Here is a 14,668-nt window from a genome sequence, read left to right as displayed (position 1 = left end):
CTTCCTCCCTCTGCTGCTCATCAGCTGCAAGCGTTAAATGTAGTTACACTGATGTTTGTATTGGTACAGAACTGCAGGGATGGAACACTGGCGTGATCCAGGCTGAATATAATCCTATCATTTGGCTGCTTATATTTAACTTTGTATTGTTCAGTGACCCAGGTCACAGCAAAGACCAAGAAGTTGTTGTCATGGTTCTTTCTTTGGAACAGTAGATTGAAAATACGGCTTCCCTTCAGACCTTGTTATCACCACAAGAAATACTTTTATTATATTACATAATGCTAAAAGTCAGGAAAAACTGGCCAAGCTTATTGCTACAGCTGTTGATTCCTTTGTTTTGGAAAGACATTCCCCAGCATAGGCCGCTCATGGTGGCTGGACATGCTGCCCACAGGGACTGTGGAGGAGAGGCACAGGCTGTGTGTGCTCCCTCTCTGGCCCGCCCTCCTGGAAGTGGGGAAGGGCATGGGAAAGCCCCAAGGGCCAACCAAGTGCTGGTTCTGGAGGTGGTGGGAGTGGCCAGGGAGGCAGCGCTAAACTGAGGGATTTGGAGGTCTCTTCCAACCGGGAAGAATCCATGACTCAGGGATTGCCCTGACCCAGGTGTAGCACTTGGCACCTGGCCTTGTGGAACTTCATGAGGTTATCATCCCACTTCTCAAGCTTGTCCAGGTGCCTCTGGATGGCCCCAGCCTTCTGCACTATCCCTGCCCTGCTCAGCTTCCCATCCCCTGCAATTGCACTGACAGTGTGCTCAGTGTCCCTGGGTGTCATTGATAAAGGCATTGATAAATGCTCTCTGCATCCTTACTCAACCTACACAAACAGGGTTTATTAACAATGAAATAGTTCCAGTGCATATCTATTTGATTTTTTTTTTCTTTCTTTAGGCTAAATGAAGGAGATGCTTACTACACACTCAAGGATTTTTAATTCCTTATTAAATCTATTTGGTATGATAAACTTGTGCTTTTTAGAATATATACTTCATTTTTAAAGCAAGTTAAAATGGAACAATGCTTTTTTTTTTTTAACCAGAACAAGTCAGAGTGAACTGTGTGATAATCCAAATGAGAATGTTCTACTGGCATTTAAACAGTTGGAAGAAGACTATGAAGAGAAACTAAGTGTGTTACCCAAAGAACAAAAACCAACCAAAGCAGCAGTACATAATACTCTTACCACAAAGATCAGCAGTCTTTGAATTAGAAAGTTACTAGACCTGAGTTACCACATATAATTTCAGAATAAAGCTTTAGTTAATAACCAATAATACAATAAACAACAAATCAATAATACAAAATAATGCAAAGTTTACTTTAGGAAGTTCACCTTTACAAATTGACATTTTAACAGCTCTAATGTCAACTAAACAATTGTTTTTAATAAATTTTAATTTTTTTAATAGTTACAAAACTGAGTAATTGTACTTTACCTTTCAGTTGCACTTTTTTTACAGGCAGTGGCATACATGTTACTATAGCTCTCAGATATATATTGAACAAACATTGCAGTTCTGACAGCTAGCAAGGTTAGCCTCTCAGTAGGACAGCACTAGAAACTTTCAGCTCCTTTGGGAAGTATGTTCAGCAAGTACTTTGGCAATTATAATCAAACAAATTGTTGTAACTGTTTTCCAAGGTTTCTATTAAATCATAAAGTAGTATCTTCATGAACCACTATAAAAGCTTTTAAAGTGGCCCAGAAATTTAGTTTACAAAATCTGAAATATATAGAGGGCTTTATACCAGTACAGCAAAGTTTGATTAATATAATGTTCCAACCATATGTAGAATTGCTTCATTTTTCACCTCTTCTATCTTAAGGAGTCAGGAAGATCCAGAACTGTGTAATACAAATTACTGAGTTTAGTAAAATATGTAATTTCCTTCGTGTTTTGGGTTTTTTTCTGGATTTTTTTTTTTGTTGTTGTTGTTGTTTTGTTGGTCTTTTTTCTGGGAAGGGCAAAGTTCTCAGCAGTATTTTCAAACAAACACTTCAGAGTTTAACACTGCCCTTTTGTTTACCTGTAATCTGAAAATATATACGCACATACCTAAGTTTAGATAACCTAGGAAAGGGAGGCTTTGACTACAGTCCTCATCACCACACAGAATTTTATGATGACGACCAAAATAGTGGTGTAAGTTATTCTCTATGGATAATAAGCAAAACGTGCATTAAGGACAACTCTGAACCCCATTTCTTTGAATCAGCTCTAGTCTTCATCCAAGATCACTGTCCTGCTTCCAGCCAGGACAGGGTTAATTTTTACAGTAGTCAGGAGGAGGCATGCCTAGGACCCTGAGGTTGTTCTGTACCTCACATTATTTTCAGGGAACAGGGGAAGGGCTCCCTTCTGGGTCAGCCTAGTGCAGCCAAGGGAATGGGCGAGCGTCTCTGTTGTTGGGGATTTCTGTGTGAATCTCACCTGCCCTGTCAAACCTTAATGCTGAACTATAAGGCACTTGGACAACAATGCTTGAAAAGCAGTCCTAGGACTGTAGCGAACCCCCACACCCACAACTTCTACTTTCAAAAATAGCGTATAGTAGTCTATTTGCTTTATGATTCTATGATGGTGTCTTCTCACTAAGAGACAAAGTATCTGCATGAAAGTTTATCAAACTCTCCTGAAGTAACAGAAATGAACAGAAGACAGGTTGAAAATATGTAAGCTACAGAAACTTCTACGGTTTCTGATTAACCCTAGCTCATTAAGAATTTTATTGTCACTGTAGAAGAAAAAAAATTCTCTGCAACTTTCTGGCAATGAATTTCACAGGTGCCTCATCTGACTCTAAAATTGTTCCATTACTCTTGCTTTTATTAGTGAGACCAACCTCCACCTGTGACACTTTCTGCCATTATCATCTCGCTCAGCCTTTGTTACCTCAGTGATTTGAATTAACATTTCTCTCCCACACATGCAGAACATGACAAGAATGTATAGAGATAACAGAAGAAAATAATAGGAGAAAACTGAAATACAGTAAGATTTAAGAGACAAGCATCAAGAACTAAAAGACTAACCATAAAGAGAATTTTCACTACCTTCCTTATTGTAATGCAGACAGAAAAGTAGTATTATTGTTATAAATACTAGAAACTATTTTTTCAGCACATTTAATAAAGGAATGCACTGCCACAAGAAAATTGAGGCCAAGAACTGAACACAAAATTAGGTCAACATTTCCTGAAACAAGTTTCCCTAAGTATTATGTCACAGTAAGTATGTTAGTAAGTATTGCAGAGATTTAAATTTAAGTAATATTTTTCTTACAGAGTTACAGAGGTAATTTGCGGATTATTGACTTTTCTGCTTGCCAGTGAAAACTTCTGAAGGAATATCAAATATTCTGCATTTTGATTTAGTACTTGCCAGTTGACGTATCTATCTAATACAGAATTTCTTTAAAATCTAGCATCAGCTTTTGCTGAAGCATGAACAGGAAACAAAATACAGCTTTATTCTGAAACAGTACTACTGTCTGTGTATTCCAATAACTAAAGCACAGTTATCTCTTGGATCCAACAAAATAGCCAGTAAAGCAGAAATGATGGTCTTTTTACCCTTTGTATTGATTTTCATGGACTAAAAATTCCATGAGTTCTAAATCATTAACACATACAGTGAGAACTACTGTTTTCCTTTTGTCTTGTCGCTACACAGATTTTAGAAGAGAATTTTTGTGTTTTATAAGCTAGATTCTCCAAAAGCTTTCACTTATACAGCAAGTTAATATCTGTCCAAGTATTCCCAAACTGTTGCCAGAAAGAGCTGAAATTTTATTCTGATGTTTCTTTTTCCTGAAGGCAGCATTTCAGAAGTGTAGCTGACACCCTTCTGCAATGTTTAACAAGAACACTGATGCAATGCTTCCATTTCAAAAGCACAAAACAAATTATTGAAATTACACTAGAACTTACACCTTCAATATACATTAAACACATCACAGAAAAAGGGAACAGCCAAGGGGAGACAGGCAAAACAATTTTCTGTAATGCCTTCAATATTCTTTCTTTTTGTTGTGGCTCTCCTCCCTCCCGGCCCCTGAGGTGAATGTCTTGGCTGTTCTCTTACCATTTAAGTGCAAGTGCTGCTGTACCCAGACAACAATTTACTGCCCCCTGCCACTGAGGCTCCACCCAACCCACTTTCTGGGACACCTCAGTTCCCCACCCCTGAAACATACCCCAGAAGCTTTGCGCTCTTGAAGATGCAGCATCTATGGCTCTGCTTTGGTCTTGATCAGGACATGAAAATTTTGGTTGTTTCTTCAGTTTGTGAGTATACTATAAAAATCACTTCATTGCATTGTACTGCTCATAAGCAGTTTCATTTCCAGCACAGAAATACCTCAACTGGCAAGAATCAGGGAGAAGAACAGCTGTAAAATCACAAGTATCCCCACCTTTTAAATGTATTAAGTAGCATTTATTGAATTCCAGCTTCTTTTTCTTTCCAGTCTTTCTTCACATGTGATTTTCTTCTAGTAGACATTTTGTCTTCAGCAACAGAAAAATATTCTGATGCATGGCTGGTATCAGTAGAGACAGATGTTTGACTTAGCTCTTAAGTGTCCGAAGTGCTGTCTTTTAGGATTCCTCCTGTCTCACTTACTGCAAGCACAGAACCTCCTAAAGATGGATCACTGCATGTGCCAGAACAAGCTGTATTCTGAAACTGTACAGGCTCAGGTTTATCCTCCCTTCTAGGACACACACAGTTGTTTTCAGCAATAGTTTTTTCATCTTTTTCCTTTTTTTCTTGTTGTGTTGCTGTAATGAGTTGAGTGGAAGATGCATTCTCATACGCAGCGGGAAGGACTCCTGAACATAACGGCTGATAAGGAGTGTTACCATTACCAAGCGTTTCTGTACTTCCAGCGTTTTCAGATGAGTTCACAGGCAAACATGAGCCTTCACATTTTGAATGACCCTGAAGAAAAGCAGGCTCTGCACACTCTGAAGATACAGGTTTCTCTAGATTCAGAAGTGTTTTGTCAGGAGATTTCATCTTCTCCTTATCCATTTTTTCTGTTCCGTTTCCAGAAAAAAACATGGAAGAAGTCAGCAAATCAGAGGTATTTCTGACAATGCCTCCAAATGAAAATACTGGTGAAGGCAATGGAAAGTTAGTTTTAAAAGAAAATGAAAAATTACTGGTGGGAAGGGGCGTCTTGGAGACACCATTCACCCCAGCTCCAGTGTTGGTTTCTGAAGTACTGCAAGCTATAGTTGGGCTGGATTCTGAAGTGTGAGGTTTTTGTTGCCCTAAGACAGGTGGTTTCTGTGTACCATATCCTGCAGGTTCCTTTGCACAGGGTGTTTTTCCCCTCACATGAGATAATCTTTTTTTGTCAGATGGCATCCCAGATTGGCTAAAATATGACGATAATGGTAACACCGTACATGAATTGCTGACTTCTGATCCTGCAAACCAGCTGCCCTCTGAATTGCCAAAGGGAAACAAAACGTGTGGTTTCTCACTTTCTGCTGAGTCTAAATTAGGACTGGTTGAAGCATCACAAACTACGTTTTTGGTTTCAGGACCATAATTATCCTGGTTATTGGTTTTATCCAGCTTATCACATCTCCCTAAATAAAACTGAGGGAAAGCACATTTCTTGTCTTGCTTTTTAAAGGAAAATGTACCTCTACCTTTACTAAATCTTGGTAATGAGTTGTTAGATGCATTGAAAGTAAAAGGTACACCTGAAGGTCTCTCTGCTGAAACATCTACAGATTCTGAATTTGAAACAGTAACAGCCACTGTTGCTGCTGGCTTAAAGTCTGATGAAGTGCTAGAATTTGAGTCAATTTTATTGGAAACAGTACCTGCTGATGCTTGTCTTGGCAATTTTTCTTTACCTAACAAGTCTGGAGAGGTTTCTGACAAGGCTGGAGCAGACACTTCCTGCGCACTTCCCTCATGAAATAATTTTAAGTCACCATTTGTTTCAGAAAAGATCATATTTGTGGGTGGAATGCTATGAGCACTGCTTCCAGAAATGCTTCTTTTGTCAAAGCCATCTGCTCTTCGCAGAATTCCCATTTTTATTTTATCTGTGTTATTTGCTTTGCTAGGTGAAGACATAGAAGAAGTTCCTGAGGACTTATCCTTGGAGGTGTCAGCAGTTACAAATTTATCCTTTATATTTGCAGGGAAATTTGGAGTCTTAAACACATTGGAGAGCTTCTGAAGTTCCATATAGTATTTGTAACGTAACTCCTATAATTACAGCAAAAAAAATTTCACATTATCTAACATGGCATTTATGGATTCAGAGGCTATAAAACTCACATATGACTAAGACTGAAGAAAAGTTTTCATATATTCTAGAGCATTTATAATGTATTTTTCCATTGCTACTGGAAGGCAACAGAACACAAGTCATTACAGAAAAAAGTGCTTTAAAAACGACTGAACAAGATACACATAGAACCATGATGACAAAGCACATTTTGAAAGAGAAGACTAGAGAAAACTGTATTTGAAGTGACTATCAAACCCCAAAATAGATAAAAATACTAACTTAGATATTAAGCAACAAATTCTCAATCACATTTTCATGAAAAATAGCCATCTTAAATTGTTAGGTGGTGGGGTTTTTGTTATTTTATATTTGTTATTATATATAATTGCATTATTAATGGCAATAGAAAACGGGTATTTTCCAAAATAATACAGAAAAAAAATTTCTATATTTAAAGGACCTAAGCAACTTTTTAATTCAATCATCTGCCACTGGTATTCTCAGAACATGCATAATGTGATTTACTGCCAGCCATGCTTCACTAACTAACTAGAATCATTCTGTACAGAACAATATTCAGCCACCCACATGGAGCTGCTAGTAAGGAAAAAAAGAAAAAAAATTTAGTTGTATAACTACATCATTTGAAATGAAACAAAAAAGAGATCGGATTCAGTTTCATGTCAAATGATTATGTGGTCTTACAAGATGGAACTCTATTATCTTTAGAAAACAGAATACAAGCAGATGACTTCCTCTTCAAGTAGACACTAGGGAAGTTTATTTGGATTAGAAAGCTACAGATGTGACTCAAAAAGCCACACTAAATATAAATGTAAGTATTTGAAGTCAGTAGTAAGATGAAGTTTCAGCTTTCTAAAGGGAAAAAAAAAAGTTAAATTCTGACAGCTTCAATACCTAGTCAGATTTCATTCTAGAAATGGAAGGGCAACTTTCTACTAAGGAAACTGAAAAACATTTTAAAAGCTTATTTAGAAAGCTGCATCACAACAAATAGTAGCTTAGCCATACTTAAACTGATGTTCAATCATACCTCATGACTCATATTTTGAAATGCTGACATTTCTGATATTGACATAAATCGAGTGGGGATCCTGCTACCGTCTGCTTCATCCTGTCCTGCTACAGGCTGAAAAATATTTCACAGCGGATTATATTTCATTTTGATACCAAATGAAAAAATAGTACCATGTTGTAGACCACATAGCCAATAACTTACAAGAAACGTGCCGGGCATATTCTTCTGGTCCTGCCACTGCTTTATGGTATCTTTAAATAGAGTTGAGCTCTCATTTCCTTCATAAGGTAGCTCTATTAGAAAGAACACAAGGATATGATGTAGAATATATTAAATATGGAAAACACTGAAAGGTTCCTGTGCACCTAAACAGATTCAACTTAAGAACAAAAATACAGTGCCCTGAGACCCTAGCACTTGTTGTATTTTCTGTGATATAAAGCAAGAAGCCTGTGTAATACATTTTCTTACATGCTTGAAATGCCTGCCCTGACAGAAAACCTAACACCTCCTCCTGTGAAGTAAAGGCGTTGAATGTGAGCATAGCCAACACTGGCATGACACTACAACAAACGCCCATCTAGTTCAGCAACACACTCCTGACAGCAGTGCTATCAGCTGGATATGAGAAGTACGATATGGCACCCAGATTCCAAAAATACAGCCTAGGAACTTCCTAGAGAAAGCACATTCATAAAACACATTTAAAATCCTTCAAGGAATTTATAATTCATTTAATTTGTTGGGGTGTTTTCTTGCATGTGGTTGCCATGCAGATTGTTTATTAGCAATTGGTTCTGCAAGTTCCAGGTTTCTAGACTTCCAAAATCTTGTCTTAATTTTAAGTCCTTCTTCCCTACCTTGAACAATGCTTGCATTAACAGGTGCTAACTCCAATGCTAAGATTTCATTAACCACAGATTTGATATCTATCGTCTTTGGCATATACACTGGTGGTTTTTCCCAGTTGGATGCTATATTCATCACATCAAGCTGAGTTTTCATTCTGGAAATGGAAAAAAAAAACAACCAAAAATGAACCAATTTAACCTTTTTTCTTCATGCTTACAGGCTAGCTAAATTATACCTGTCTAATATTAAAAAAAAAGAAATCACTAGGAAGGAGCAGGAATCAGAAAAATTATGTCTTCGATAAAATGTCAAGTTCTCTTAGAGTTTTTTGTTGAGTTTTTTCTTAGAACTTGTTCACTCAAATAAGGTTTCATACTCAATGAAAACTGCAAGAAGTAGTGCTGGTAGGTCAGCAAAAAATTACCCCCTCCACTTTCTTAGTATACATTGCCTCAATATAAATTGTACTTCTTCAGAGGGCATTGCTAATGTTAGTCTGAACCACAATGTTTTTTGAAGAACTCAATTTCCAATATTCTTTCTTAAATGCAGGTTAAAAAGTTCTAAGAAATGTATTTAAGAATCCTTAGAAGACATTACAGGGTATGTGCACTACAAACACAAACCCAAAGATACTGCAGAATCTCCACACATACTGTTACACTGAAAGATTTCTGTAAAAGCTTCAAGCATGCTTCAGTGTTCCTGAGTTTAAATAAGATATCTGAAAATATCCAATCACCAAGTATTAATCAATTTCTATATTCACTTTTTATTAGGGAGATAATTCAAAAGCTTGATTATCTCTAATCCCAGATAGTACGTCACTCAAATTCTTGACAAATTTACTAAAATTTGGAATATTGGGCATCCAAAAATCTGAAAGTATTATAATCTGTTAATTACTCAATACTATTTTAATTTTAAATTTCTTATCTTATGATACCCAATGTAGCTATTTTTTTAGTTTTTAATCCTAAAAATCTGAAAGACCACGAGAGAACTAAAAGAACATGAAAAGAATATACCTTGTATTCAAGCCACAGGCCACCTATAAAAAAACCAAAATTTTGTAAGATATGAGCATTTCTCCAACTATCAGGAAGTTACTGCTTTATCCAAATAGTTGACAGACCCAAGTCCCTGTCTTCATTTCACAGAACTATAGAAAATAAACCTGTTAACATTAAAAAAACCAACCAATCAAACAAAAAAAGCCCAACTCAAACAAGAGTATCTGTGACAAGATTTATCTTGTAATATATTGTGATAAATACAAAAAGAACTTCTTCAGAGCCAAATGAAGGCATTCAGATCATGGTCTATATGGTTACCTAACCAGTTTCAGAAGTCTGGATATTTGTAAACATTCAAATGAAGGACTGTTTTGTATTTCTTGGAGAGGGAAGCCTCTGCTATGTGCTCTCAATCTGCTATTATACTATTAAAAAAAGCTATCTTTCAGTTTTAAATCAGACAGATAACGGTGGTAGGAAGTGCAGTGCACTGCACTGTGGTCAAGTGAGACTTCCCAAAGAGCATGTAATGAAAAGTGAAAAAACCGGACTGGATTAGAGCTGCTTCCTTATAAAAACTTGGTGATCTCACTGTACCGGATCTTTACACAACCAATGTACTGTTATGGAGGGCAGGTGGGGAGGTTAAAGAGAAAGAAAACAAACAGCAGGAAGAGTAAGTAGATGAACAGGAGGAATAGGAGGAAAAAGATGAGGAAGGTAAGAAGGAACCAAAGGTGAAAGTGGAGGAAGAACAGAAGGCATAGGAGAAACAGAAGGAACAGGCACAATATGAAGCACACCAGGAGACATAGGAGGAAGAAGATGAAAACAGGATGGGGAATGAGAAGAAAAGAGGGGGAAGAGGAACAGTAAGAAAAGGAAGTCGAGAATTAGTGACATACTAATCACTGGAATCACAGTATTTGTTCCAGAATTGGGAGTCGCTTTTACTTCAAGTGAAAGTTAAATTTTCCTTAATGAGTTGTTACCAGCCACTTAGTCAAATTCTGTACTTTCTTAGCATCCCATTTATCTGGAGGCACCTAAGGACCCACTGCAGAAATCAGCAACACACTGTTTCTTAGGAAAGCATACAGTAAAAATCACCGATAAGCTGCAAATAAAGCTTTTCCAAACTTTTCTAAAACTAAAAAACATTCTTACAAAAAAAGTATGAGTGTTAACTAATTTTAGTCTGTATTTTTCATTTGTTGACTTTGTTTTCCCTGATCGATTTTAATCATGACCTACAATACAGGAGGCTCTATTTGAGTTCTTTATACAACTGATATCTAAAACAAAAGGCCATCACCTCCAGGAAACACTGAGGATCACACTCATGGACAAGCTTTTCACAATCCTTCAAAAAATTCTCAATAGTCTTCTTGTGAGTTTCTTTCATTTTCTTCCAAATCTGAAATTCTTTCTCTTTTTTAACTCTTTGATTTTCAAGATCTTCTAGTAATTGCTTTTTTTTCATTTCTAGAGTTTTGAAAATTTCTCCAAATTTCAGCTCAATTATCTCGGTATCATTTTTCAGCATCATCTAGAAGCAGAAGAACACAAGAACAAATGCAAATGCAATAACAATGTCCACACAAGAGTCACTTCTCTAAGTAAGCTCAGAGCACATCTATGCCACAAGGAGCACCTGTATGCTCCAGGCTGTGGTTAAACTAACCAGAGAAGAGAAACAAAGACACACACACACACACAGAATATCCAGCATCTGTAACTCACATCTGTATGAGTCGGTCGTTTTGAGATCTCATTCACCAGCTTCTCATTTATTATCCTCATTTGTTTCAGAGTGCTAAAGAAGGTTAACTGAAAGACAGTTGAAACATCTATTATGACTTCATCCATTCCTTAAAATAAACACATTTCAGTGCTTACCTAGAATCAGATCAAGACAGATAAGGAGCTACTGGAGAGGGTCCAGTGGAGGGCCACAAGGATGATCAGGGGACTAGAGCATCTCTTTCATGAGGAGAGACTGCAGGACCTGGGCCTGTTTAGTCTGGAGAAGGCTGAAAGGGGACCTCATTGATGCATATAAATATCTCAAAAGTGGGTGCCAGACTTTTTTCAGTGGTGCCCAGTGACAGGACAGGGAGCAGAGGCCATAAACTAAACCACTAAAGTTTCACCTCAACATGAGCAAGAACTTCTTTACATTGAGGGTGGCAGAGCACTGGAACAGGCTGCCCAGGGGGGTCGTGGAGTCTCCCACTCTGGAGACATTCAAACCCCACCAGGACACATTCCTGTGTCATGTGCTCCAGGTGACCCTGCCTTGGCAGGGGGCTGGACTGGATGATCTCCAGAAGTTCCTTCCAACCATATCCATTCTGTGATATTCTGGACAATATAGTAAAAAAAGTTTGTGATTCAGAACGTCACTTAGTAACATTTAATGCTTTCCTGGATCAGTACACAAACTTTCTTCTGCTGTTTCTCATAATGTTCTTAGGCTCACCTACAATGCATACTGATAGAATGACTACTTTATAATTAAAACATCGTTTTCCTCAGGCTTTTTCAACCCCTCCCCTCACATCCATCTATCTATGTATCACAAGGTAAGTTTTAATGGTGTTATCCCAGTTTGGCAAAAAACTGTGGGATATTCATTTTTTCTTTTTATGCCTCACATTGCTAAAATAGAAAGCTGTTCATAATCAAGATAGTTCTGTTTGGGTTTGAACTAATATTATCACTGAATTTTCCTCCTTTATCTCTCTACAGTATCACTACTTTACATTATGTAGTATGTCTAGTGCAAAGGCTGTTTTCCCCTGGTTTCCCAGGTGACATACAACTAGTGATGGCAAAGGCAGAAGGAAAATCAGGGTAAAAGCAACTTTTGTCTTGAGGAATCAGCACTGCTCTGTTTAAACCTTTATACTTGTACTTTTCATCACTGCCCTGCAGTTGTTTCAATTACTGCACAACAGAACTGCCACCCTGCACTCAATTTGCACAGGGCATGAAAAGCTCTTTCTACCCAAATAGTCACTATTTTGTTAAAAATCACAACTTCTACAACCAACCATTATGACAGGCAGTTGCTTTCTTATGCAAACTGGAAGGCATCTTGTTTTTACGTTTATTATTACTCACCCAAACTATCTATCCCTAAATATGTAATTATCTATGACCCAAATTACCTATGGCAGCTCAGAGAGCCTATAAACAAAACATTTGTGGGTGGGTTTTTGGAGTTGTTAGATCTTCCTGAACTTGGGAAAACTACAACAAAAAACCCAAACACCAACAGCCCTCCACCAATCAAACCAACAAAAACCGAGACACCACCCCAAAATCAACTCTCCAGGTCCTTCGGTAAACTGGGTTCAGATCTGTTGATACTGTAATACCGCCTGGTCCCCTGCGTGCGCAGACTGTTTAGATACAGTCTGACAGCAACCCGGAAAGGCACACCCCGGCAGGCCACAAACTCCTGACTCTGCCCCAAAGCAGCACAGGCCCTCTGCCCCTCTCCTGCCCACCACGCCGCGGTTTCCCCCGTGTTTCTCAGTAACAGCAACCCGTGCCCGGTGGGACCTTAAGTGGACAGCCCGACCTCCCAGCCGACCCCTGGAGCGGAGGGGGGAGCGCCGCGCTTACTTTCTCTTCCTGGTACACCGTGTCTATGAGATTGACAGAGTGAAAGATGCCCTGATGCTCCTCGGAGACGCACTGCCCGCACCCCGCCTGCCGGCACATGCGGCAGTAGAGCTGCACCGGCCGGCTCGGGTGTTTCTGGCAGCTCCCTCCGAACGCCTGCGGGGAGACCAGGTCCGACCCCGGCTTCGGCCCCAGCGCCGCCTCCCCGGCCGTGGCGGCGCCCGCCGCGCCGGACCGGTAGAGCTTGACTATCTCCGCCAGGGTGGTGTTGACGGGCAGGGCGGCGACGCCGCCGCGGGGCAGAGGGCACAACTTCCTGCACAGCGGACACGGCACCCGGCCGCAGGACGGGCCCGGGCCCGCGCCCGGCGCCCCGCGGCCGAGACGGGCCTGCCCCGGGCTCCGCTGCAGCTGCCGCAGGCGGGCGGCCTCAGCCGAGGCCAGGCACTCTACCACGCAGCCCCGGCAGAAGTTGTGCGAGCACACCGGCAGCGTCACCGGCTCCTCCAACAGCGACAGGCACACGGCGCACGTCAGGCTCGCCTCCATCAGCGCCGGCGAGAGGGCGAGAGAACGAGAGGCCGCCGCTCCTGCTGCTCCGGGCCCCGCTCTTCCTTCTGCTTCCACCTCCACGGCACCGAGAGGCTGCGGCCGGCCAGCCGGCCGGCCTGCCACAGAAACCGGGAGCGCCCCACTCCAAACACCGCTTCCAGCCGTCAACTTCCCAAGAAGCGCCGCCCGGCCGTGGGGGTGGGGCGAAGAGAAGCGCGTCAGCGATAGGCGGAGGCGCGAGATTGACATCGTCCTTGTCCAATAAAAGCATGCGACGGCATGGGGGCGGGGCAGAGGCTTTTGGGTCCCGCCTCCTGCCTGGCGCGTGAGCGCGCGCGCGCGCGCTGTGGCGCCCGCGCGGTCCTAGCGCCGCCGCCGCCATTTTGTGCCGGGCTGTGCGCAGCAGTGCCGCCTCACGTGCCGTGAGGGGAGCTCGGGACCGTGTTCTGTGGGAAGCAGTGGGACCTCGGCGCGTTTGCAGTCGAGAGGAGTGTCGTTGTTAATTTCTGCAAACGTGCAGAGTTAAAACGAAGTGACTCCACAGTGCCGAGGTACGGCTGTTGGGAGCTACCTCCAGCTACCGTTCCAAAATCAGAACATATTTTCCGTTTAGAATTACGTTGGTGCTGAGCAATTGGGACGGTGCTCAGCTCATTCTCCTTCTCCCCCTTCAAATCCTCCCCCCCCCCCTTTTGTTTATTTTTACTCCCAGAACCATTCCTCCCAAAGTTCTGTCTTAAGAATTTTATTATCTGCCCGAAGTGTTTGGAAATGAGTCAAACTCAAGAGAGATTCGAAAGAAATTTTAAGTTTATTATAAATCAATATATTTGTAACAGCATATCAGTATTTGCAAAGAAATCAGATAGGCTGTAATTAGCGTTATATCCAGAGGCTGAGGGAAGCGACAGGTGCACAAAAGCAACCACGTATTTGTACCTTTCTGTAGCAGTGCTTTATTCAGTCACACGGACTGCACCTGCAGAAAGTGCCTCTCTAAAAACATGCAGAAGGTCTGTGTCCAGTTGGACACCTTGTAGCGGCGTGAGAAAAGCAGATACTTGAGTGAACATTACCACATTTCCCCTCACTTCTATTTCCGTAAGAGCCTGACAGGTGGTATACACGGACAGGCTGCCCTGAATAGACCCGGGGTACTTAAAAGCAGCGTCACGTTTTCCTTTGGGGCGGGGACTCGGGGTCGGGCTCTGCTGCCTTTCCTCGCTGCCGTGGGTGCTGCTGTGACCAGATGCTGTCTCAGATCGTTCCCGGGTATTCCATGGAGCGCCGCCTCCTTCAGCCTCTCTCGGAGG

At 41.0% G+C, this 14,668-nt stretch overlaps 1 protein-coding gene across 1 annotated transcript; it reads right to left on the bottom strand.

Moving 5' to 3' along the window:
• Positions 1–911: 911 nt before the first annotated feature.
• On the bottom strand, positions 912–13,506 carry LOC309573277 (uncharacterized protein). Its single transcript, XM_082282061.1, has 8 exons — positions 12,804–13,506; positions 10,914–11,000; positions 10,486–10,719; positions 9,183–9,205; positions 8,163–8,308; positions 7,504–7,595; positions 7,318–7,413; positions 912–6,238 (listed from the first exon to the last, which is right to left on the bottom strand). The coding sequence occupies exons 1-8, from the start codon at positions 13,350–13,352 to the stop codon at positions 4,580–4,582; spliced, it is 2,886 nt and encodes a 961-aa protein (XP_082138187.1). The 5' UTR covers positions 13,353–13,506; the 3' UTR covers positions 912–4,579.
• Between the last annotated feature and the right edge of the window lie 1,162 nt (positions 13,507–14,668).

Source organism: Coloeus monedula, assembly GCF_965178545.1.
Source record: "Coloeus monedula genome assembly, chromosome: 5".
NCBI classification, from domain to species: domain Eukaryota; kingdom Metazoa; phylum Chordata; class Aves; order Passeriformes; family Corvidae; genus Coloeus; species Coloeus monedula.
Note: the sequence above shows the minus strand (reverse complement) of the source record. Positions and strands in the feature narration are given on the sequence as shown.

What these genes read in the sequence shown, in the direction of transcription:
- LOC309573277 (XM_082282061.1), bottom strand. Translation starts at nt 13,352, where the DNA reads ATGGAGGCGAGCCTGACGTGCGCCGTGTGCCTGTCGCTGTTGGAGGAG. An exon ending in ATCCTCAGTGTTTCCTGGAG is followed by an intron (nt 9,206 to 10,485) that starts GTGATGGCCTTT and finishes GTTTTTTTATAG; the next exon opens with GTGGCCTGTGGCTTGAATAC. An exon ending in GCCTGTGGCTTGAATACAAG is followed by an intron (nt 8,309 to 9,182) that starts GTATATTCTTTT and finishes TTCCATTTCCAG; the next exon opens with AATGAAAACTCAGCTTGATG.